Raw genomic sequence first — 25,022 nt, forward strand, 5'->3', positions numbered from 1 at the left:
GTTTGTTCTTTCAAAGGCTGCAGCGGAAGCCTACTGTGAATGAATGTGCATCTGTTCTTTAAGGCGTAGATTCAAGTTAAACACAAAGGAGTTCAGCTGCAAAGAGGAACGCTGGATACAACCTGTATCATGCAAAGAAATGAGAGGGAAGAGGCCACACTGTTTCTGTGAATGAGAAAGAGGGAGAGGAAACTAGTCAATTGAGGTAACATTCGTATAACTAGTTGAATTGATTTACTTAACATTTAAACTCCTTAATACTCCATAATACATTTTATTGATGTTCTTAAACTAGACCCTAGGCTTAACTACAAGAGAAAACTGCATTTCATTACGGCCTTGACAAGACTCATTGCACATACATCGTAGTTGCTGTCTTTTCCATGCCCTGGTTTGAAATCCCAGTGGCTGCCCAGTTTTTCCTGTTCAGACATCTCTTAATACCAGGGCTGGAGTTACTCCCTTATTTACCAAGCACAACTGTATCCCCTGTTCATAGGAATGCACCCCAAAACTGGGCAGGGGTGGGAGGCAATGTGGGGTATCAGCTTCTTGGGTGACTCTCGTGGCTTTAAGCTATGTTGTTGCAATTGATTAGTTAATCAAATGGCTGCACAAAATAACCCTACAGAGGTCTAAAAAGAAACTTGGAATACAATAATGAGGTTTTGTAATGCTTTTAGCACTGCTTTGAGAATCTGCTCGGGTGTATGTGCTTGCAAAGGCTGGCTGAAAGACAAGCACAGCTGCTTGCTTGTGTGGTTTAGGGGAGTTTTTTTGGGGGTACACTAGGTAAATTTCTTACAGCCCAGTTACTTGAAGTTTACCTCAAAACTTTGAATACAGGCTGCCAGTTTGAGTGGGACGGTAGGGCACTCTGCAGCCACCTCTGCTGTAGACTGTGATTGCGCTGAGTTTTGTGGATGTGTCATGGGAGATGTCTCTATTGCTGCACACCACTCTGGGAGCAGTCTGGTGGGGTTATTATGTGCCGTGGCTAAAACTGTAATTTCCTTGAGTAAAGCACTGTGTGGAAAGACAGTGAATTCCATCCTAAAGTACAGCAAGGAGCTCTTATCAGAGGGTCAGGTTTCATAAACTGAGTGCGTTATTTTTTGCATTCCCAGAGCTATGGTAGAGGATTGCATGCGTACAGCATGGTGCACCCCTCCCACCCCAGCCAGTGGAAACCTTTTGTAACTGTACTCTAAGGTACTGCGTAAGTGTATTGAGTGGACTGGTCAGATGGAGGCTAAGAAATGAGCAGTAGGAATTTAATAAACAAATGCAAGAGTGTGATGGGGGCTTGCTTTGATAGGAATTCCATTCGCAGTGAAGAAAACTGCAGCTTTCGTGAACCTGGATTTCAGTGATTCAATAAGGGGCCCTAGAGAAACACTCAGGTTAGGCTAAAGGCAGTAGTTGGCTGAACTCTGTGGGACTGCTTTCGTAGTGCTGAGAGGGCAGACAGCAGGCTGGAAGGCAGTGACTAATACTCTGAAGATAATTTCTGGAACAGCAGTACCTACATCTGCAAACCTTTACAAAGCAGGGTACAGAAATCATACAGCTGATTCGTAAGGAGGGAGTTTTCCTATTTTCCAAAGCCTGTGGAGACTGTTGACAGATGAAGTCTTGGTGTTTGGAAGATGGGTTCTGATGTGGAGGGCTGGGCAAGGGCCTGCTGGCAGCTGCTCGGCTGCTGACTGCGTCCAGAAAAGATGGGTCACGGTAACTGGAAAACGTCAGCTCCTCTGTGGTCAACAGGTATTCAGTGGGAGAGTAAAAGCTTGATGTAATCATAGCTAATGCTCAGTTTAACCCTAAGGAAGTATTCTAGCACCGCTGTTAAAGTTTTGTTCACCTAAGGTAGTATGAAACATTTGCCAATGACCATGGGTTTGAGGAGAAGCTAAGTCTTGGGTGTTGAAATGGATTGTGCTGCTGCAAGGCTTCAGAGCAAAGGGTTGAATTTTTACAGAATTACATATTACAAACTAATTTGTGAACATAAAAATAATTCATCAGCTGCCCTACATGGCTTCTCCTTTGAATCATGGGCACTGAAGACAACTCGTGTTGTTCCTATTATGTCTGACAGAGCACGTCATCCAATTCTGTCAGAATACTGTTCTGGGGCAGTTACCTGAAGCATTGGGTGGAGAAAATCCCAGAGGTAAGCTACTGAACCCACCACAGCTTTATTCAGGTCTTTAAACCTCTGTATGCAGTAAGAGATTAACTATACATTTATAGTTAGCTGGATCTTGGAAGCCAAATCTGTGCAAAGATGGGTCAAGGTTACTTGATCCCACTAGGAATTTATGTAACTTGTCTCTGCTACATGAAAAATATAGCTGGAAGAGAGAAGTAGGAGACCTGGGACTTGCTCTCTTGAGTGATCTTCTAATGCGTTTTCACACAATCCACTGTGATAAATTTGTTTCAAAAGAAAAACCAGCAGTTTGTCAAAAGAGTTTATAGCGACAGCTCCAGCAAGTTACTGTTGTGTGGTCTGTTGCGTGTGCTCTCTGCTGCCACAGACAACAGATTTGCAGATCGAGCTTTTATTATTCAGAAGAAACACGAAAGCATTGCTGCTGTGGGAAGCTCTTCTTGACATATGCATCAGTGCAGTTCGCGTTACCTCCTAAAACTGCACCAAAACTTGCAATATTGCAGTAGCTGAAGTCTAATGTTCCCATTAGCATTTGTTTACTCTAAAGATGCGGTTACATCGCTGATGCTGTAGATAGATCACCTGAAGGGCCCAGATGCAGAGCACTTCAGAAGTCTGGCATGTGCAGTGGAATCCTTTCCTCTGCTCGACATTGGCACTAGGCAGGTGTTTAAAAAAAATTGCCTTAACGTATCTCGTCAAAACATTTGGTATACAGTAATTGCCTGGGAGTCATACATAAAGTTAGTTGCAAAACCAATGTAAGACTTTATAAATAAAGTCTCTCTTTCCCACAGGGTTTCTAACAGTTGTGTTTCCTTTGCTTAGGAAGGATTCCCAAATGACAATTCTTCTTATATGGTGTAACAAAACAGTATTTTCTTATTTTATGGGCTGCTACAAGGCTTGTACGTATCACCACTCTACACCACCCTTTACGTTATGCATGTGCAGCGCTATAAGCTTTTGTAGGTGCTACTTGCTACACCCATGCAATATTTAACATATTCTAAGAAATTTTGTGACAGGTGAGCACAAGGTACGAGCAGGGAAGGCGGTGTTCCCAGATCCCCAGCGGGCAGGTAAGTGGACACTGGGGTTCTTCACAGTCGTACATGGAAGCAGCTGCAGCCCTGGCCTCGCCGGGGGGATTTGCCACTGATATGGCTTTGTAAAGGGGCTGCCGCCTCCGCCGCCCTCCCCTCACCCAGCAGGGCCACCACCACTGCAGAGCGGGCACCGGCCCCGAGGAGAGGCTGCTCGCACCGCCTGGCCTTGCCAGGGAGCCCCGAGGTGCTGGGCCACCTCTGCCATGGCTGGTGGGGCCAGTGAGCAGCCGCACTGGGGCAGCCCCCAGCCCAGCCCCCCACACGGAGCAGCTCTCGCTCTGTAACCAGTGTATCTGCAGCTACGGAAAGCTGGGGGGTGGCAGGCTGACCCCACCGCCAGCCCGCCCGGGCTGCCCTGGGGACAGCGCCTGAGGTGAAAGGCGGCCCGTGGTCCCAGCCGAAGGGGTGCTGGTGGGGTTGGGCTGGTTTAGTTCCTTGGCCTTGTCCTTGATGACAGGTTTGGGGGCGTTTTTTCCAGGCTGGGTGCTGGTGGCAGTGGGTTGGCATTGGCTGGTGGGCTGGCCCCACTGAGCGGCTGGGGTGCGGGGGCCACACTGGCCGCGCTCCCCGCTGCGCTGAGGAGGGAGCTGAGCTGGCGTGGCCGAGCTGGCGAGGCATGGCGTGCCGCCCAACAGCACGGACGGCAGGCCCTGGCCCTCCGCCGGGCACGGGGGGTGCTCGCTCGGCCCTCGAGGGTAGAGGAGCCGAAGCAAAGGGGAACCAAGGGTTGTAGCTGGTTGTAGAGGCATAAATAGGAAGAGAATCCAGACTTCCTGAATTCCAGGCAGTGCTCCAACCCTGAAGAGCATAACTAAACATTTAAGTTAACCAAACAAAGCTCTCCTGCCTAGCTACCTTCCTTGGCTCTTTACATTCATCATTTCGCTGACGGTTGGGGTCTGACGGTGCCGGTGCAGAGGACTCAGCCCCTGTCACGGCCAGGCCCCCCTTAGACATAAGGAAAGGATTGGGGAGGAAGGTCTGTTGTCTTAAATAAAGAAATAACATTTAGAAAGCACTAAGAGTTACATTAACCCTCTGCTAATTATTATTATTTACACCAATTAGAGTTAGTTGATGTCATCTGGAATCAAATAGCCAGCGGCTACGCGAAGTAGGCCCAGAGGAAGAGCCCAGCACATACACACAAGAGCAAGTTGATGTTCAGGACGTGTTTCACCAGCGGTTTCTCCTCCAGGGACGCCACGGGAGGCAGCTCAGGTTTAGTCGGTGCCGCATTCTCAGCGTTTTCCTGTTTGCGCTCCATCCCGCAGAGCCACAGAAGGGCGGTCAGCAGCCTTGAGTTCCCTTTGGTCTTAGCCATACCTAAAAAGACAGTCAGTAGTGAGGTACAAATCCCACCAAATCCCAGGAATGTATCAGTGTGGTCCTGTGCAAAGGGTTTTGATGCAAAAAAATGCACCAGTGTTCTTTAAACAAATACACTAGCTATGCTGAGGTGTAGGAAGCCCTTCAATTAGCACCTTTGGGGCTGCAGTACTGGTTTCATTCTTCCCTGGAGCTCTGAGTTCTGCTGTTCCCAATGGTTTAAGGAACGGCAACAGTAGACCAAACCTAAAAGCTGAGCTGTAGCTACTTGTTACCCTTCAGCTTGCACGTGCACGCTCTAGTCCATTTAGGGTTATTCCATGCCACGCACGTGTGAATTGAATTTTCCCAGCTCTGGTGTGGGTTCGGGCATACGTGACTAAATGCTGGGAAGACGGTGCTTGTGCCCAACAAACATGAGACTTCCCAGCAGCTGGGAGCTCTGCACCGTAACTCATTAGCTTACAGATCTTTTCAACAGCTGTTTATAGATCAAAGGAATACACAGCAAAGGCTGCAAAGTTACATAAACAGTGTCCCAAGCCTGGCAAAAACAAGTGATGATAATCATCGCTGGAAAATGCAGAATGAGTTGCTATGCATGTTTGTACCTAATACCGACAAGTACAAGTTTTAAAAAATGTAAATCCTCCTTCACTGATCTGTCAAGAACTCCGCCCAGGGCTCTGGGTTCTCCCTGCTGCTAGAGTCGATCAGAAAACATCACTGAAAAACAGAAATGGAATTTCATGAAAATAATTGTGGTTTTCCTCCACCCTCCCCTTTTTCAACCAGTTCTCCTTGCCGCAGGTAGGTGCAAGCAGCACCAGTGGCTAGTGCAGGATAATGGGCATGGCTCTCTGTATCCCATCCAGCTCCTTCTTGATTTCAAGCATATGTAATGCCATCAAGAGATGGAAAAGACACCAAGCTTCTGCTTAAGGTAAAACTGCCAGGTAAAAACCTTTTAGCATGCCCTGAAGTTACAGAAATCCAGAGGAAGTAGTTTAAATGTTTCTTGTCTTCAAAGCCTTTACATAATGCCTAGTGTTGTTATTACTGTTGTTATGCCTAGGTGTAGGAACTACTGAATACGAAGTTGGAGCACTTACATTTATTATCATTTGAACTATTTTCAGAAGCAATGCTTATATCAATCTGGAGAGCGGGATGCTCAGCTTCACACACTCCTTTTGCAGCATCAGGGGAAGTGCTGACTGCTAGGTCTTGCTTGACTGGTAGATCCCCACGTGTGAACCAGGTAAGCCGACTTATCTGATGGCATGAAGAGTGGTGTTAAAGAAAACTGCTTTCGTGGTTGTTCAAAGGACTACCTCAGCAGCAGAGCAGCCTGCAGAGAGAATACTTAGAAGGGCCGAAATCTGTTCTCCTGCTCTGTTAGAGCAGGTGAACAGCCAAGTGCTCAGCTGGTAACAACAGAAGCGATGGCTACCATCGGCGCGCTGAGTTAAGCTGTTTGTACAGCTACACTCTCTGAAGCATGGCGTTCTTCATTCTCTTTTACTGAGGAGGAGGCATTTCTGCACAGGACCATCACTGGATGCAGGCTGAGAGCGGGTCAGTGAAGGGAGCAAAAGGAATGGAAATTGTGGCCAGGGAGGAATGATTCAGAGAACTGGAATTGTTGAGAGAAGACAGGTGGGAGACATGATAATTTTCTTCACATATGTAAAAGACTCATTAAAGAGGATTGTTCTCAATATCAGCGATAGGGCGGACAGAAAGGGATGAGCACAACATGAAGGTGGAAAGATTCAGGCTGGAGATGAAAAATTGCTACCGGGAGGGCAGGTGAGCTCTCGAATTGACGGCACACCTCCCTGGGCATTCTCCTTCTCTGGGGATTTCTAAGAATAAGTTCACCAGGTCTTTCAGAAATGTGTCGGGTTAGTCCTGTCTTGAAGGAAGAGGATGCGTTGGCTGTGTGATTTCTGAAGGTCCCTCTGGCCCTCCTTTCTGCTATTAACATTTTTCTGTAGCCTCAGTATATCTATTGAAAATAGTCAAACTGGCACAAACCTGTTCCAGAGGAAGTGTGCTCTCTGCCCTTGATTTCTCTTTTCTGCGAGTAAAAATGGTTCCTCACTAAATTAGTAAGAGAGTTGATAAAGATGACCCAGAAGCTGGAATTTCTTGGAAAATAGAGGGAAAAAGCTAATTTGTCATGGATTAAACACACATGTTTGAACTTAATAACAGCTTTTTGTAGCATCTAATGTTGACCAGTTTCCAGGGTGGGACTTTGGATTTATGGGACCCAAATATTACATGGCAGCAGGGTGCTGGAGCAGAGGAGGGACTGCTGTTACAGGTTATTGCAAGTGTGATCATAAATAAAGAATGAATGGAAAATTCCATTTCCAGATTATGTATCCCCACATTATTTCCACGGATGTAGCGTGGGGCATCCTGGAAACCATTTACAAATAACAAAAGAAATCTGAAGGGGTGACGCACCATTTCTTCCGAGGGGGGTTCTGTGAGCATGCTGACGACCAGCACCGTGAATGTGGAGATCGCGGCCAGGACCATGGAGAAGTAGAGATAATGCATGTACTTCACCACGCCTGGGCGGCGGTCGGTCTCGCCGCACTGGGGCTCTGGGTAGATGAAGTCCAGCACCAGCCGAATGACGCCCAGCAGCAGCCCGATCACCAAGCCCCAGAATGCGCCCTGGACAAGGAAGGGTATGGGAGCAAGAAGGGTATCCAGGATCTGGGGCTATACATTTACAGGCTACAAGCTGGCCAGGCTTTCTCCTTGCTGTTTTTTTGGCAGGCTCCTGTTCCTCCCTTTTCTGCTCTTCCTATCTAGTCTGCCAGTGCTGTTACAGTAGCCTGGCACCTCACCTCTGTGGGAGCAAGAGGGTCATGAATTTTGGTATGGAGGGGAAGGATAACATCTTATGCCAGAATATTTTGAAGAGCGGCATTTGTATCCTAATGGTTGCCTTAACCCTGCGGGGCTGAGAGCTGCTCTCCACCTAACCGAAGCCTCATTTGGGGAGATTTTACCCTTTACCTAGCACCAGTCTCTGTGGAGAAACTGGAGGTTTAGGGCTCCTGACGCTTTTGGTCTGGCTCCTTCACTGTCTGGGCTTGCTGTCCCTTCTGTAGCCCCCTGATGCAGGTAACACAAGTTTGTGTAATAAACAAGCTGATGGCCAACAAGCCCCTAACAGGCTTCCCTGCAACGGAGCAATGCAGCCGTCACAGTCCTGCTGAAATGCCAGCAGTCTTTGGAAACCAGCAGGAATTGCTCCCTCCTGTATTGCTGATGGTTGCTTGGCTTGCGCAGAGGTCTGGGTGCATTTGTTCCCCCAAACACTACACGAGGCGGCAGAACTGCAGCCTGGGCCCTGGCTTGAACTACAGGACTCTTGTCGGGGCAGTGAGGCTGCAGAGGCAAGTGTGCTGAGCACAGCATGCTTGTTACCTTTTCATTTGCTCTTTTCCAGAAGCAACCCAGTATAAACACCATTGCCACAGGGGGCTGCAGGTAGGAGCTGATCGACTGGATGTAAATAAAGAGCTGTCCTCCCTGGCCAGCCTGTACCAGTGGGATCCAAAGGATGGAGACCACAGTGAGCAGCAGCACAAACACCCTGTGCAAGAAAAAGGTGCCATTACTGCTAGCTCAGGCCATGCTTTTCCAATTGCTCATCTTGCAAGACTTTGAGATCTCTCATAACCACAAGGCCTCTGCTGTAGTCCTCCACCAAACTGCACAATATGAAGATGCTACACCTGTACAAGGGCAGCAGGCTGAGGCATGCCAAGATGAGTCCCTAATGCTCAGGCTCTGATATAATATGCATGTCCTAGTCCTCCATACCTGCCAACGATCATGAGTTCCCACTCGGAGCAACGAGGACGGAAATGCTTCCAGAGGTCCATGGTGAAAATGGTGCTGGCACTGTTGAAGATGGAAGTCAGGGAGGACATGAGAGCTGCTATCATCACCGACATCATCAGGCCTCTGAGTCCTGGAAACAGAGGGAGAAGTACAGCCGCCCTGAGGAATCCCCAATAACCCCACTGTAGGATGTCCTCAAATTCTTCTTTGAACTAGAAGAGGCTTTAAAAAATGTTTTTAGCCCCAGTTTTAAAATGGCAGTGACGGAGAGGTGTTGACAGTTGATTCTCATTGTTAAACATCTGCACTTTAGCTTTTATCCAAATCTGAATTAGACATCTGGACACTGGATCATCACCCATCTCTCCTGTTGCATGCTGTCCCTTGCCACTGTCTCACCAAGCCAAACATAAACCCCACTGCAATTACAGCTGCAGGGTATTTTCCTCTCTGAACTTCTCTCATGGACACCTTTTGGCTGGTGTGTACCGTACCCATCAGTGCCAGCACCATTGCCAAGCTCCTTACCTACAGGCAGAAGTTCTATGACCAGCTTAGGGTAAGCAATATCAGAACAGCCAGAGGGATTGCCACAGATTTTTCGGCAAATTTCCGCATCTGCACAAGCCACCAGATCTAAAAAAAAAAGCAAGGGGGAGTGAGAGGCAGTACTCCGCAGCCACAATAAACCCACGTATCTAAACAAGTTAGCCTACTGAATGCGGTGAGCTGCTTTCCAAGTGAAATGCTGGAAAGCTTCCAGCAAATGACAGAGGACTATCTCACAGCGAGAAAGGGCAGCGATGGGCTTCCCCATTTTCTCTGTTTTTTTCTTCCATGCAAAAGACAGAATCAGTGCAGGTAGCTGACCTCCCTTGCATGTCTAATTCTTCTCTAGGAATGTTGCTCACTTGAGGACTACGGCTACCCAGCCCCTCTGGCACAGCTCCTCACGGACAAGCACATCCCCCGCAGCGAGCACTTCATGAGATTCAGGGTGGCATGTGAGGATTTCTCTGCATGTTTCAAACAAATTGCAGGAGGAGCGACACTGGGTGCAGGAGGGGCCCAAGGGCATGGTCAAAATGCAGAGTGGCTGCAGGCAGCAAGCTCAGAGCAGATCAGCACAACTGCAGCAAGAAAGGACGACAGGCAGTGGCTCCAGCACGCGGAGCAGTGCGCTGTGTGCGATATGTGGCTGGGGACTGCTGTAGGAGGATGTGTATCCTCCAGCGTATAACTGGAAGAAAATCTCTTCATACTTCAGGCATTTGATGCACTGTGACCTGAACTTATTCAGTAAAGGCTGTTCCAGCTCCGTAGGGTAGGCACAACCAGGAGTGACAGAGGGAACAGCACTCTCCTTCAGCACTTACCCGGGAAGAGAATTCGGCTGATCATGCCTGGCATTACCATCATAAAGAGGGGCAAAATTTTCAAGTAGGAGGTCATCAAGGAGCCTCCTTTGGCATGAGAGAGATTTTTAGCAGCAAGGGACCTCTGAACGATGACCTAGAAATTAAGAAATACATTTGGTCCGCTGTCAGCAGAGGGGAGCTAGCTGTGCAGCTGTGATACCAATTGCATTCATCTGTATACTTTGTTCTCCTCTAAACTATTGAAATCTTAGGGTGAACACAGCTTGTCTGGGGCTTTACAATTCTTGTTTCAGATCCTGAATACCTTACAGAAATGTAGACCTGAAAGGCACTCCTTGTGACATCAAACCTGAGCCTTGCTTCTGCACTATACCATGCTGCATAATTTGTTCCTTAACTAATCCTACTCAGGCTCAGGATTTTCTTTTCTTCTTTTGTTGGAGGCTTCCCTGGCCTGATGGCTAAGCCTGGCCGGGTCAGCAGCCCTCCTATCAAAGCAGGACAGAGTCTGAAAAGAGCAAAGTGAGTTAAATAAACGAGCACTACAGGAACACCGGGAGGTTGCTTAGGGCTTCAGTCGTGCTGGTCCTGATGTTGTCACTAGTGGGAACGGCAGGCAGAGCCCTGGGAAGCTGAAAGAGTGAATTCACAGGTAGTGCACAAGAAGGGAAAGGCTTGAGTTCAAACAAACAAACAAAAACCCCATTTATAGACTGGGATTAACTCTCAAACACATTCTTACCCCTTTTTACATTGAAATGGTTCCCAAAAATTTTGTTGTGCATATCAAGTTTTGGATCTTTAGGATTGAAACAATCAGATTTTACTAAATTCCCATCAGCCATTAAACCAGCCCAGGCTCTGTCACAGACCCTAGGATGTAATCAGGTTCAAACAACCAATAGCATGTTATTGAAACCGACCAAAGGGATGAGCAGTAACCCACCTGATCTGTACACCAGTACCACAGGGATGGGATGGTCATTCCCACCAAAACTCCTGGCCAGGGAAGGTCAGAGTTAACAGGGTCTCGGAAAATGTGAAAAGCATCTTCTCTTGGCAAGCCACAGCTGCTGTTCTCCTTGCGGGTGCTGGGAATGGCATCAAAGTATTTTGTCTGCAAACCTTCAAGACCACCAACTTCAACAAAGCCTAAAACAGACCACAAGAAGCAGTTATCACACACATCTTCTCAAGCTGGTACCCTGATTTTCAGTCTCCCTAGTTTGCTACACATGATGCTTCACAAGTATTCTTTACAGATCAGCAGCTATTGACTAACATCGGGCTGGGCGATAGCATAACACTAAACCTGCTGGCTAGCAAAGGTGCTTGTTCACCCATAATACTGCTTCAGAATGTATTTCTCTAGAGATTTTTCAGGGAGCACTCAAGCATTTTTACCACACAAAAAACTACTGTAAGATCATTTGTACAAGTGTATATTCCAACAGGAGAATATCTAGAAGGCAGTTGCCAGAACATCCATTAAGTAATCAGTTGTGGCAATCCAGCTTGTTTGTAGTGCTTGGTAAAGCTTCTATCGTAGTTTCAGCAATAAAACCCCAGGGAAACACTCACTGAAGACCATGAGAGTCACGGCCCCTATCAGCATGATGAGGGTTTGCAGAGCGTCTGTGTATATCACAGCTGCCAGGCCACCTAAGAGAGCAGAGAAGCAACAGACTGTGGGAAACTGGGTTTTTTCTGTCACAGCATCTCACACTTTGCAGATGTTTTTGACAAGCAGTGTAAGCTGAACCCCGTGCCCGGCAGGCTGGCGGGTTCTGACCACGTCGGGGGTGGGGGTGGGGGGCGCACTTTGGCCAATTCCTGTGCATGTCACTTGGGCTAAAATATCACATTTTGAATCATAATGAGTCATCATTTTGGTACTAAAAAGCCAAAGCCCAGTATAACTACTTCTACGGGAAATACATGGAAAAACTCCAAAACAAAGCCCAAGCTGAATAAGGAGAAGAAATAAAAAAAAAAAAAAGAAGAGAGGGGGGGGATCTTTATGAGCAACATCATTAGGGGTTAGCACTGGGAAAGAAGCAACCTTTATTTGTCTGGGATTTGCTGCTTACTCTGTGCATGGCTTTTTTCCATTTGGCCACTGGTAAGCCCTGAAAGGGCATCCAAGATTGACAATGCTTTCCGCATTACATGGCTCATTGTTATGTAAATCACTCATACCTCCAAAAAGCCCAGAGGAAAAATGCGTTGTGCAAATGCCCTGAGCATAGCTTCTCCTTAAAGCAGAACTGACCTGCATCCATATCTGGCAGGACCTTGTAAGGGGTATTCATTTACTCTTACCTGGCAATTTTCTCTCAACAGGTGGGCTGTCAGTTGTCCCTGTCCCCCATCCCCTGTCCTCCCCGCCCCCCCCATTATCCACAGTCATATCAAAACCAGATTGTGTGGGAACTGCAGGACCCCTATCACACGCACGAGGATGGATGGTGCGTGGCACAAACGTGCTCAGCTCACTGTGCCAAATCCATGGTGTGATCTGCGACTCAGCCACATACCTGCAACGGTGTAAACGGCTGTGATGGCCAGCAAGCCTACCACAGCGATGTAGAGGTCCCAGTGTAAGGCTTGCTGAATGAAGAGGGCCCCAGCATACATATCGACCTAGAGAGAAAGGAGAGCTACCGCAGTTGCGATGATGGTATTACCGAGCCGTTCGAAGCTGATAGCGCCAGGGAGCATGACCACAGAGCTGGCCAGGCTGTCTCCTTTAGTGGGACCAGCCTGGTTTGCAACTGCTCGTGCCCCCCGGCTCCCCGCAGCGCCTTTCCCACACAGCACATCCCTCTGCAGCCCCAGCTCCTGCCTGCTGTGCGTTAGGACCAGGCTCAATTCAGTATTCACTTTATTCATAATTGGTCACGGGGGTGGCAAGGAGGGCGATGATGGAGCTGTCCTGAGAGAGGACGAGCATGCACAGCCCTCTGTGAAAAAGGCATTTGGGTGGGGTGAGCTTATCGCTTCCCCCGAGCAGCAGGGAGCTGGCTGGGGAGAACCGTGCTGGCCAGGAGCGAGCACTGGTGCAAACCTCCCCAGGTGCTCCTGCCGCCAGCCCCAGCACCCCTTCGCCATAATGCAAATTCCTCCTGCTGACAAGGTGACAGACAACAGGGAAGAGTGTCCTCGGGGTGGGACCCAGCCCTGACCAGCCAGCTCCGCAGCTACGTGAAAATGCTGTTTTACAAGAGCTTTAGGATAGGCAAACTGCAGACCGCAGAATGACAGACATAGAAAAGCATCCTGAACACGGGAATCATATTATCAGAGATTTCCATCAAGGGGTTAGTTTTTTCTAGAGGAGGACCTGAGCCTAGCTCCTGGGTGCCACCCGAGCCCCGTGACGAGCACCTGTTCCCGTAGGGCCGCAGGCACGCACGTGTCAGTGTGTCCCACTGTGGCCCTACACATACAGGAAAAACACCAGCAGGGACTTGTCTGATCTCACAGATCCACGCGCTGCTGCACGGTTAATAAACAGCTCGTGAGTTGTTGCGCAAGGGTTGATTCAGTTATTCATTCAAGGCACTACATCAAACAGGTGCAATAAATCACTAACTCTTTTCTCCTAAACACGTACCAACTCCTATGTTCTTATTCATCCTGCACGTAACAGCTTTTGGTGTCTGCGCAGGCAATAAATATGCAAAGGGAAGAAACTGGGTAAGCTGCTAGATGTACAAAATCTAACAAATGCACTCACAACACAACTTTTCCACTAGCTATCGCTCAGGACATGGATACCTAGCTTTCCCTCCTACTGTAGCAAGCATCTAGATGCTTAATGGGAAAAAAAGAAGTTGTTCTTTTTGCATCAGTTCCCAGAACTACCATGGTCTCTCTTCCTCAGGCACTCGATAATACACCCTCTTCTGCTAAGAGAGGGAAGGGCCAGTAGCTGCATTTCTCAGCCTCACTGAGAAGCACATGTTTCCAAAGTGCACTGAACTCAGTCCATTTCCCTTTTTTCCTACTTACTGATATTTTGGTGAAGATATAGATGAACAAGTAGAGAATTGCCAGGAACATCTGAATTCTTTTGCCTCCAAAACGCTTCCGCAAGTACTCTGGCATGGTTGTAACCTACGTGAGAGACGCGCCGTCAGAGAAAGTGGTGTGCCGTCGCTCCCGTGAATCGTGGCCCATGGGACCGGGGTGGGCAGTTTGTACCAGCAGAAGACCCGCAGGGCCCTGCTAGTTGTGCTGTGCTGTTGTTTGGCTCAGCTGCCTACTGAGGCCAGCACAACAGCTTAGCAAGCACCGACTTTGCTGTAAAGTCTGGCACAAGGCATGCTATAAACTGGGACATGAGAGTGTCCACCCATCTTCTCGGGAGATGGGGCAGCTCTCCTCCACTGCCAGGGGTAGCAGAGCTGCCTTACCCCCACATCCCAGCCCTCAGCACCGTTCCCAGACAGCAGCTCTTCCCCTTCGGCCCAGGCTGCTGGGGCAGCTGAACACACCATGGCTCACCTCCCACCTCCCGGGAGCAGCGCAAGCACAGCAGGAGGCAGTTAAGCCCATGAGCCGAACAGGTGATTTAGATACCAGCAAATAACTGACCAACGCAGCATCCCCTCTACTTACTCCTGCTGCTATATAAATTGGAAGGAATAGCCAGGCCAGCACCAAAACACAAAACATGCCCTGCAAAGCAAATGGGAAGGAAGGTCAGAGATGCAGGTCCAGGCTGCCCTCAGGTGCATCAATGGGGACACGGGGTGGGGCAGCGCTCAGAGGCTCAAGCCCCCAGCAGCTGGGGGTGTCTTCCAGCTCATACAGCAGGACTCTGCGCCTCTGCAGCTGCCAGACCTGTACCCTTGTGTGGCGACTCCCTGGTGTTGGAGTTGCCCTGTACAGCACAGAGACAGCCCCAGTGCCACCACGCCACACTCACATTCCACTCATAGGCTGTTGCGGCAATTCCCGAGGCAGCTCCTGACCCAGCCAGGCCGATGAAGTGGCCACTTCCAACGTTGCTGGCAAACAGGGATGCGCCCACCTGGAGAAAGACAGAAAATCAGACCTGGCCCTGGCACCAGGCACTGTTCTCAGCAGTGAGAACACAGTGATGCTCTTTCCCACTCATGACTACGGAGGATGTGAAATCCTTATCACTCTCTGCCACCTTCTTTTGCCTGTGTGTTCAGTGGCTCTGGCACCTCTCTCCAGCTTCTTTCATCATGCACTGCCTATAGCTCATTTGTGAGCATGTTTAGGACCATCCTGCTTCCAAAACAGTGTCCAATCTCTTGTGGGGAAGCAGGGCAGAAGGTGGAGGTAACAAGTAGAAACATCAGGTCATCAGGTTCTTATGTTAGCACATGCTGACCCACCAGCCCAGCCCAAATGAACACCCCACCAACAGACTGGCTCGACATAAGGCTGCGGCTGCGATGGGGACCACCCAGGTAATTCTGGACATCTCCAGATCAAGGCACGCAGAGCTGGACAGGCTTTGCAAGCTGGCGGGCTGGCTCCCATGGGACACAGGGTTGTGGTGGAAGCCCTGCAGCAGCTCCACTTCCCCAGCCTCGAATGTGGGAAAAAGAGCCAGTATTGTAACTGGGTCTTTGCAAAACATGGAAGTAATCTTCTTATTATTTTTTTTCCTGTTTGCAGAAATAAGTTCTGCTTGGACAGAAATGCTTTTCAGTCTCGCTGTAGCCTAGAGGCACAAGCATCATAATAATAAAGATACTTACAGGCCACCAAACCATCTGTCCTCCAGCTAGAAAGTAGCCTTTGACAGTGCTGCGCTGCGTCTTCCACATGGACTGGGAAAGCAGAAAAGCAGAACACCCATTTCAGCAATCATTTCAGCTGCTGCTCAGAGCATTGCCAAGCGATCTCCCCGGTGGGAGATTCTGTACTGTCATCAGATGAAAGCGCAGGGCTTCCTGAAGGACCTGCAGTTGCAGCTGGGAAATTCTGGGGGACAGGAGAGCAGCAGACGAGGGAGGGGACTGGCCAGTGCCACAAGCCACGCGCGAAGTTCTCTATCATCATCTCTGCATCCTGATTAAATGTTTTCTATGGTAAGCAAACTAAATCCTTCCAGATCAGCGAGGAAGGCAAGCAATTTTAGACAAGAACTGTGGACATCCCTAGCTACTGGGTGCAGCCAGCAGAAATGCTCGCAGTGCATGTATTTACCCATTGACTCCTGTTCCTCAGAGAATTCGGAGAGTTTCATGCAATGCCATGGGAGTTATGCACCACATTTGAAGAGAGCAACTATTTATCTCTGCCTTATGACAGCCCGATTGTGCTTTTGCTATTACAGAAGCTATGCCAAAAGGATGTCCTTCTGTCTTAATTATATATAAACAGTATTTTTAATTTATGGAATCTGCTGTTGAGACCACTGCGGACAAGCACAGGTGATTTATAGGACAGCAGTTCCTTCCTGGATGAACAAAACATTATTATTAGCAATACTTTGTACTTAAACGACCTCTTCCTTACTAGGGTTCTCAAAACCTTAGCAAACACTAGAGCTGAAGAGCTCTCCTCTGGAGCACTGAGGACACTTCCCCAGGCTGAAGTGAGGAAAAGGACCTGTAAACTTTATCTTCCCACTTGTTCAGCTGAATCCAGTGAAGTGCAGCCCGATTCAAGCCAAAGTAAAATAATCTGAGGCCAAATCAGCCACATTTTTCAGTGTAACAGGGCACATACAAAAGCTTTTAATCGTATCTGCTTACCCATAGCCCAACGACGAGGACAAAGATGAAGTACAGCACAAGAACAGCAATGTCTATGGCGTCCAGCGTCTTTTGGGGAAACACATCCCACGGGGGGGTGACAGAGGACGGCGTGCTGCTGGTGGTCTCCATGGTTCCTTATGCAGGCTGAGTGCTTCTTTGTCTTGATGCATATATCTGTCAAAAAATGGATTACATGGATGGGAGAGGATATGGCAGCACTGTGCTGGTGTTGACTGTTTCTTGAATAATTCAGGGGTGGCTCTGGTTGTGGTGCTGCTCATGTGGAGCTGTGGAGAAGGCTCTTGTCTCTGGCATTTTCCTTCATCCATGACTCCCTTTCTGTGATGTGAAGATGCTGGCAGCAGGCAGGCCTGCCGTGGCTTGGTTGGATTTCTTATGCAGTGGGTAATTTTCTAACTGGTAGAGAAACGGGCACATTAGAGAGAAGGTGTGAACAGCTGAAATAGCCGGAGGACAGGACCGGGACGCTGCACTGCCGGTGATGACAGCCTGCTGGTCCCAGTGCAGCAGCACTGCTGGACTGGCCTTGATGACAAGTTGCTGCCAGAAATGTGCCCGCGGCGAGCTGCGGGGTGTGAAGACATGTGAACGGCTCCAGCTGCCGTGGCACCTTCCTCCTTTGCCACGGCAAGAGCTGGAGCCGGGGCGCAGGGTGCTTGGGCCCCCTCCTGAGTGAGGCTGAGCTCACGGCGAGCAGGCACAGCCCTCTCCCTTACCGGGAACGGAGGCGGGCAGCGTGTCACCCAGCTCAGGGATGGGTGTACCCTCTGCCACGCCAGAGCATGCCGGGGCAGCAGGGATGGGCACAAGCACTGCCGGTAGCGAGTGCAGCAGTGTGGGGCCAGCACCAAGCAGCAGAAGAGCTGGTGCTGGAGCCGGGGCTCTCTCCTGCACTCCAGCCCCACAGAGGCATTTGATGTGCTTCCCACAGGAATAAAAACTCCTTTTCTTCTCCAGAAATGCCTGGTGAGGAGATGTGGCACCACGGTGGGACTCCTGAAAAGGCTCTCCGAAGCCCTCCAGAGCACCTCCAGAGTGGTGCCGGGCTTCTGCCCTTTGGCAGGAGGGGCAGGATAAAGTCCACGTCAGGAGGCTGGTTGGGTATTTGTGTTAATGCAGTGCCTCCTCATTTCCTCCTCTCGCCCAGGCTTGGCTCCGCTCTGGGATCGGGGCAGGAGGCAAGTGGCAGCCCTGCTGCGGCCAAGGCAGGGGCAAGGCTCACCTTGGGCAGCCCCCAGCTCGGCGGTGGCCGCAGTCCATGACCAGGGACCCCTGGACCCAGCACCTCACTGTCACGCTCCAGCCACGGAGCAAGTTTGGGATTATTTCTCTTACCCTACACAGCTCAGGAGACGGTTCCCTGGCGAGGGGCAGAGCTGGAGTCCCCAGCCTTGGTGCCACCTCGCAGCCGGCTCAGCTCCAGCCCCAGCCCCGGCGTCGCTGGGACGGCTGGACCGGGTGTCTGTGGTCCTTGTCTTCCTCCTGCCTATGTGGCTGGCCAGGTCCCTTGGCCTCTCTTGTACTTGTAAGGCGACACTTATAAGTGCCCCCCCTGCCAAAAAGCTGAAGAAGGTGGGGCGAAGGGTGGCCTGCACCAGCCCGGGGCTCCCGGCATGGATGGTCAGACAACAAGCGGTCGAACAAGTTCTTCCTCTGAACACCCAGCGTGCGGCAAAGCACAGACTAAACCAGCCGCCCCGTCCCTCGGTCGCGTTTCACAACCTGCCAGCTTTGCCCCTTCGCCCCTGCGTTGCACTGCGGCTGGAACCTGCCCATAACTCACCACGGCCCGAAGGCTGGCCTGAAGTGCCGCCGGCTGCTCCGCACCTGTGGCATCGCCGGGCACCTGATGCCCAGGGCGTGAACAAAGCAGGGAGGGAATGGAGCCGCAAGTGCAGTGGTGGTGGAGATGCAGCAGTTTCTCCTGCCAGGTGGGATTCAGGAGGGTGAGCCCTGCTCTGTGTCCCCGCTACACCCGGTCCTGCAGCTCTGCCCGGAGTGGGGCTGCTGGGCTCGTGCATTTACAAAAAGGTCAGGCAATAAATAAGGAGTTTTCCACTGGCAGATACCAACCCATCACCCGCCTTCCACAGCTGGGGGGTGTATCCCGAGGCACCAGCAGCCTCCAGAACAAGAGCCAAAGATGGTACAGAGCCATGCCCTGGCTGAGTGGCAGCAGTGGCAGCACCAGGCTGGGAGCAGAGACTTGCAGCACCTTGGCAGAGCCTTTTCCGTGCTTTATCAAGCCCCGGATCCCACTGAATTCCTTGGGAGCCTCTGCTTTGTGAGGGTGCAGGCACTGGTGATCAGAAGATCAGTGCTATCTTACCTTTTTAAGAGGCAACGTGTCTTGGCCATTGCCGAGTTTGTACTGGCATGCTTAACCTCTAACTAGGAAAAGAAAAAGGTTTGGTATGCCAGCCTTGGGAAGTTGCTAAACCCGCTCAAACACCTCCTGCTTTCCCTCTCGCAGCTCTGATATTGCTGTTTCTTTTCATCCCGAGACATTTCCCAGTTCGGGGCCCACGGTGGGTGGTGAGCAGCGGCGGCACAGCCAGGGCTATAAGCTCCCTACGCTCGGTCTCGCTCAGGACGCAGCCACACGTGTGGGGGAACCGTGTGTCCCTCCCTCCAAAACGCACGCGGATCTGGGGCAGAGCTCCGCAGGCATTTCTCGTGCCCATCAGTAAAAAAGGAAACGCGGGATACGCTCCAGGGGAAATTCCCAGAGCTGAATACACGTGACCACAGGTTAAAGCTCCTCTTGCAACTCCCTGAGCAGGCGGGGAGGCTGGGCACTAGGAAAAATGCAGGAGATTCAGTTGCTCAGATTTCAGATCCTAACTCTGCCACAGCCCAGTGGAAATTTTGCCCCTTTTGTGCATTCAGCTCACAGCCCGGTCTCCCTCGGTTCCTGGCACGGGTGGCAGCACTTTCCTCGCCAGAGATTGTGAGGAAGGAACATCCATGGCATTGAAATGAAGCTGCTGAAGCCAGCCCTTTATCAATGGTGCTGGGAGAGACGCAGCCCACGTGGGTCTCGAGTAACTCATCGGACTACATCGCTCTAAATGCCTCCTCAACAGGTTTTTTAAAAGCATCCCCAGGTCCATCCACCTCCTAAAGACACCACCGCTTGCCGGGGCCAAAATGCAGCCCCAACCCACGCCCCAGCCAGAGCTCCCGGCTCGAGGTAGAAGCTGAAAGGGAACTTACTGCGCTCAGCCGGGTCTCATTCTGTCCCCTGCGCCGGGCACCACCGAGCTTCTGCCAACTGACAGGCAGCTTAAATATTGCCAGAGAATCGGGATTTGCCAGCGGAGCTGTTAACAGTGTCACAAGGAATGAGAAGGAATATTTATAGTCAAAGTTAAACTAATTGCCTGAAGTTACTCTTTCGGTCTCCCGTGGCTCTGGTGGGAAGTGTATTATTTTCACTATCAGCACTCATGGGTCAAACTCCACGGAGTGCCGCTCTCTTAAGCAATCTGCGCAGCTAGAGAAGGGACGAGTAACAATAAAAATAATCCATGCTGATGTCCTCTCAAGCTGACAGCCTGCAACACAGGGGGGAGCTGACAGCTAGCCCTGGCTCTAGGTTTAAGCCTAAACCTTACAAAGAGCAGAATCCATCCGTGGGATGGGGTTCGTAACTCATTCCTGAGTCTGTAGGTTAATCCCAGGATCGAGTCCCCTCCTGAGACCAGGCTGGAGGTTTTGGCTTAAGCATCGTCTGTCTGAAGAACCTGATAAACACAACCAAATGACACACAGGGAGCGATGCTGAAGAGGGACCTTCCAGGGCAGCGAGGGGCTGCGACAGGAGGCAGCTCACACATCTCTGAAGTCAGGGAGCACGAAGCCCCAGGGCAGCACAACCGAGAAGCCCCGTGTCTCCTGCTGGGCAGGGAATCCGCTGGCTGGGAGGGCAGAGTGAGCACGGGCACTGTCCTTACACAAGCCTAACCCGTGTCCCGATGGAGTTATCCACCTGGATTTCACTCTGTGTGATCCCCTAAGGGCACATGCGTCGCTGGCTGCACGAGCAGCACCCCTGAGCCCAGATGCTGCTTTTGTCTCTCTCACTCGCCTGTCATCCAAGGTCGCAGCTAACTGCGCTGCTTTTACCAGAGGTTTTGTGAAACTTACCCCTTCTCTGACAATCTCATCTGCTAGAATCAGAAATTCAGCTCTCACCCTCACTTTTGAAAATTTATTTGGGTCATTTTTGATTGACAATGGAGGCAAGCTAAGTACGTTAAATAAAAAAGGCACTCCAGAGTCTAAGGAACCAGAAAGCAAAGCAGGAAAACCCCAGTATCTCTATTTTATCTCTTTGTTTCACACATGGCTTACAATTCTGATTAACACTAAAGGTCTTTGAATCTTGCCATTGGAGATGCTTTAATTTGATCTGCTAGAATGTGGAAAACCCACTTTTCCCTAAACTGTGTTAGAAAAAGGAGGATCCAAAAGGCCTTCAAATTCAGCATCCAGGTGCCTTGTGCAAGCTCCCAGTCTGGGCCACTTCTCCCTGACTTCCAGCCCTTCCAGTCTGAAGCTGAGACCTCTGTTTGTCTTTGTCATCTTTCATGGCACCTGGAAAATAATTACAGATCGTGACACTTCATTGCCAAATACTCAGCGGGAGGGTTCATAGGTGGTGCCACTTTGGCTCGGAGATGCCAGCCTGGCACTGCTTCACCCCAGCCAGCCCATCAGCTGGAGCTGGGGTCATGGCTTCACCGTGGCTTTACTAAAGCTGCTCATTTCCTCTTTGAGGTCTTTTTTTCCCCATTTCTTGCAGGAAAGACTGAAAATCCTTAGATAATCTGAGGTTTGGAATGTAACCTGGGATTTTCAGGGTCACCGTTTCCCTGCCTCTGTCAGAGGATGAAGTGGCACCCCATGGAGCAGCAGCCACGCCATGGCCACTGTTCCCCACGCTGACCCCGGGCTGCTGCCTGAGTTATTATTTCCTTTCCAAGGACACTTTCCTGGGAAGACGATCCCATGATCAAGGCTGACACAGGCATTCTGTTAAGGCTGGGCCGTGCAAGGCTGGAAGGAGAGCGCCCAGCCAAGTGCACTGATTCAGGGGGAAAAGTTATCTCGTCTTTGCAGTTATCAGGAACGAGCAAAGAAAGTGTGTGCAGTGACCGATGGCGGCTGGCGTACGGAACAGACTGCGAAGGAGGCTCTGGGACATCGTTTCTCAGGAGGTTTACAGGTGCAGCCCGGCCTGCGTTGGACCTTGCAGCAGGAGGTTTGACAGCCGTGCTGGGCAGCTTGGGATCCCCGGGGCTGCAGGAAAGCCAGGCTTGATCAGCCAGGAGGGCGAAGGAAACATCAGGAGGGGTTTGAGTGCTTTAAACGCATGTGCCCAGCAAGGGACTTCTACCTGCAACGTTTTTATTAACTGTTCAGAGCCGTTTCACAGTTGCTGGCACCGTGGCCTCCAGGGAGGACCCAGTGATTGAGCAGGCTGCTGTAAACAAGCTAAACTACAACCAGGAAATCTGATATGAAGCTGGTCCCTATCTATCTGCTGTTAGTGTAAAGGGAGATAAATTGCTCTGGGGACATAAACTCAACCTCAGCCAAGAATTCCTTTTCAGAGGGAAACAATTCACTGGCTCACACGCTCACAAAATGTTTTCTTCTGAAGGCTGCAGAAAAAATCCATACTATTTTAAGAATTTGCTGCTCATATTCATCACACTAGCCTGCACGATGGCACGCAAGCAGGTCTTTTCACAGTTAGGTTGTTATTTACCCTGAACCAGCCCAAACTCAGCGAGGTCAGATCCTGCATCTCTCTCCTGTATGTGGAAGGGGCCAACGTTAAGAAGTGCAGCCAGAGAGATGCAGGATGCACAACTCCTCATACCTTCACCTGCAGCGGCCGTACAGAGCAATTGTTGACAGAACGCAGAGGTACCTGCAGTCAGGAGGCAGAAGGCAGTAGCTTTATTTTAGGAATAGCACATAGGCATTGGGTAGAGACTGAATTGCGAATATACATAGTCCCATTATCAAATAATATAATCATATGTCAGAAGTCCTGGTTCTTTGAAAATATTCACATAAAAATACCAAAGGGATTGGAGTTCCTAACTATTTTGGAAAGTTACAACATGTAGCAAAATCTATGAACAGCGTTTTCACATTTGTAATGACAGTTTCAAAAAAAACTCCAGTAGTTTAAATATTGAATATGTCTTTAGAAAAGAAAGAAAAAAAAAAATATTCACGGAATGCAGTGTGCAACATCCAAACAGGAAAGCGGAGCCGAGCGAGCGTTGCCCTGTCGGTGCCGCTGGGGCAGAGACAGGCTGGGCTGGACCTCTGGGAACCGCGCAAGAAACTACCTGGCACTTAAAGCTGTATAATCTGAGAACACTTGTGAAAATATACTTCACTTTCTACAGCAGGGTTTAAAAAAATACCGAAACCCAAATATTTGATGGTCATAAGGTCTCCCAGAAATAATGCACCAGTTGGTGATTCTGTACTTGAGCAGAGGCTGCAGTACGAGCTCTTGCTCTGGCAACACACGGGAGGAAGGGTACCTACGCTACGGCTTGCTGGAGCGCTTCCACGGGGCAGGGCATTGGGTTTGAAAGGCAACAGATGCATTTTGCACAGAGTAATGCCTCACAAGATTAACGCACTGTAGGTTCGCTGCCATAAAGCTCTCGGGGCACCGTGTCGCCCGGAGGCACATGCACTGCCCACGGGATGCTGCTAGCCCTTCACCCCAGGGGACGTCTCAGAGGGAATTCAGTCACCTAAGCAACAATCAGACATTGGTGAAAGATGGACGTGCACACTTCTAGAGTTCCCTGGGTATATTCAGCATGAGCGACTGGTCAAACAGTAAAGGGACTCTCAGGACTCCAGGGCAGGGGGGTTGTGTCTCGCTGGTCCCTGCTGTGCCTCGGAGGCGGTGCTCAGGGCTGCAGGGGACTCCCCCTCATTTTGAGGCTACCAGGGGGTTCTGGACTTTCCAAGCACCAAAATGCTCAGGGATTTAGGTCTCCTGGTGAGTTCAAACAAGCCTAGTGTTGATGATGTTAAACTCTCGGGAAGATTTCAAGACCTGTCAGTCCTCACCACACCTTGAAGCAAAGCTGACGGCCAGGAAGGACTCCGGGCTTTCCTTGCTCTCCAGGACAGCTGGGTAGAACCAGACCAGATCCGTATTTGGGACCACACAGTCATGCCAAATGGGTTCTGCAAGGTCATATTGCTTTCCGTCGCCACTGGCCAGCAATGGCAGGGGATTAAAGCCCCTGGGCCACCTCCAGCTGTCTCCGCTCCACTGTTACTGTCTGTTAAGGTGGAGCTCCAGTCCTGTGGTGCCCTGCTCAAGGGCAGAAGGGCTTGGAGAGGGACTGGAGAGGGGCTCAGCAGCATTGCTCCTCAGGGTCCTGGGGGAGCAGGTGCTGGTGGCATCCCTCTTCCTTGTCCCCCCTCACTCCCTTCCCTGCCTGACCTGCTCTGGCTCCCCAGGGAGGCTGTGGCTGGGCTTTAACCCCGGCCCCGAGGCTGGTGGGGATGAGCGGTGCCTGCCTGCGGAAAGCTGTGTCCTGCCAGGGCAGCCCCCTTGCGCAGCCACGCTCGGGAACTGGCCGTGGGGATGTGGAGAAGGTCTCCAGCAGCTGCTGGTGCCAGTTATACGTGTTCTGGAAACGTGAGAGAGGGGGGTTTTACCCAGATGTGTCTGAAATCCTTGCCTCAGTGACACGCTGGAAATGGAGGGTGCCAATAAGCTGCTGTCCAGACCCGCGTGGTGTTTACGTTCGCATCCCCGTGCCTCACCCTCGCATCCATCCACTGTCACCTGTGGTGCCTTGTCAGTGTCCAGACTTCCCTGACCCCTCGGTCCGTGGTTCTGCTTGGTGGTAGCAGGTGACAGCAGCATATTTACAACCAAACTCAACAGGAGAAAATCGCACTTTGTTGGCAATAAATTGTTGCACCTCACATTGCTGCAGGCCTGTCACCAGGCAAGGGGGGAGGTCATCCTGGGGCTGCGCTGGCTCTCGCCCACCTGCACATCACTGAGCGCCCGCTGCAGGGAGAGAGCAAAGGGCAGGAGCTGAGCATCAGGCAAGGGCAGCTGGTGTGGACAGGGAGGATGTTTCGGTGGTAGTGGCCACTACGGGCTTAATTCTCCCCTGGCTTCGCACTGCGCAAGTCTGTCCGTGCATCTGCTCTGTCCCTGTGGGGCTCTGTCCCTGCCTTCGTTACCCCAGAACGTTGGACTGTGACAACTTCTGCTGTGCTCTGCATGGGGCTGGTCTTGGGCCACCAACCCTTAGCTCAGCCTCCTGCGCCAGCACGCCAACTTGTACGGGAGAAAACCCGCACTTTGCAG

The 25,022-nt window shown here is 50.6% G+C and overlaps 2 protein-coding genes across 12 annotated transcripts in view; both read right to left on the reverse strand.

The window, feature by feature from the left end:
• Positions 1 to 19,954, reverse strand: SLC5A11 (solute carrier family 5 member 11). 5 transcript variants are annotated; one of them, XM_080384779.1, is made up of 17 exons: positions 19,856 to 19,954; positions 16,616 to 16,792; positions 15,614 to 15,685; positions 14,806 to 14,910; positions 14,496 to 14,555; positions 13,887 to 13,991; positions 12,410 to 12,515; positions 11,454 to 11,534; positions 10,819 to 11,024; positions 9,870 to 10,005; positions 9,022 to 9,129; positions 8,473 to 8,623; positions 8,074 to 8,242; positions 7,096 to 7,311; positions 5,730 to 5,892; positions 4,433 to 4,614; positions 1 to 165 (listed from the first exon to the last, which is right to left on the reverse strand). In XM_080384779.1, the coding sequence occupies exons 2-17, from the start codon at positions 16,745 to 16,747 to the stop codon at positions 31 to 33; spliced, it is 2,127 nt and encodes a 708-aa protein (XP_080240905.1). In that variant the 5' UTR covers positions 16,748 to 16,792; positions 19,856 to 19,954; the 3' UTR covers positions 1 to 30. The 5 variants fall into 5 exon arrangements, with proteins under 5 accessions (XP_080240905.1, XP_080240904.1, XP_080240903.1 ...); XM_080384778.1 differs by lacking the exon at positions 19,856 to 19,954 and adding an exon at positions 18,969 to 19,060; XM_080384777.1 differs by lacking the exon at positions 19,856 to 19,954 and adding an exon at positions 17,975 to 18,129.
• The window catches only part of GRID2IP (Grid2 interacting protein), a 52,023-nt gene continuing 45,266 nt past the window's right edge, over positions 18,266 to 25,022 (reverse strand). For 3 of the 7 annotated variants that reach the window (XM_080384764.1, XM_080384762.1, XM_080384765.1), the window contains exon 23: positions 18,266 to 24,716. In XM_080384764.1, the coding sequence (XP_080240890.1) occupies positions 24,645 to 24,716 (72 nt within the window). In that variant the 3' untranslated portion in view covers positions 18,266 to 24,644. The remainder of the gene's footprint in view (positions 24,717 to 25,022) is intronic. The other 4 variants (XR_013927707.1, XM_080384763.1, XM_080384766.1 and 1 more) reach the window with 4 other exon arrangements.

The sequence above is a fragment of the Falco punctatus genome (genome assembly GCF_963210335.1).
Source record: "Falco punctatus genome assembly, chromosome: 4".
Taxonomy (NCBI): domain Eukaryota; kingdom Metazoa; phylum Chordata; class Aves; order Falconiformes; family Falconidae; genus Falco; species Falco punctatus.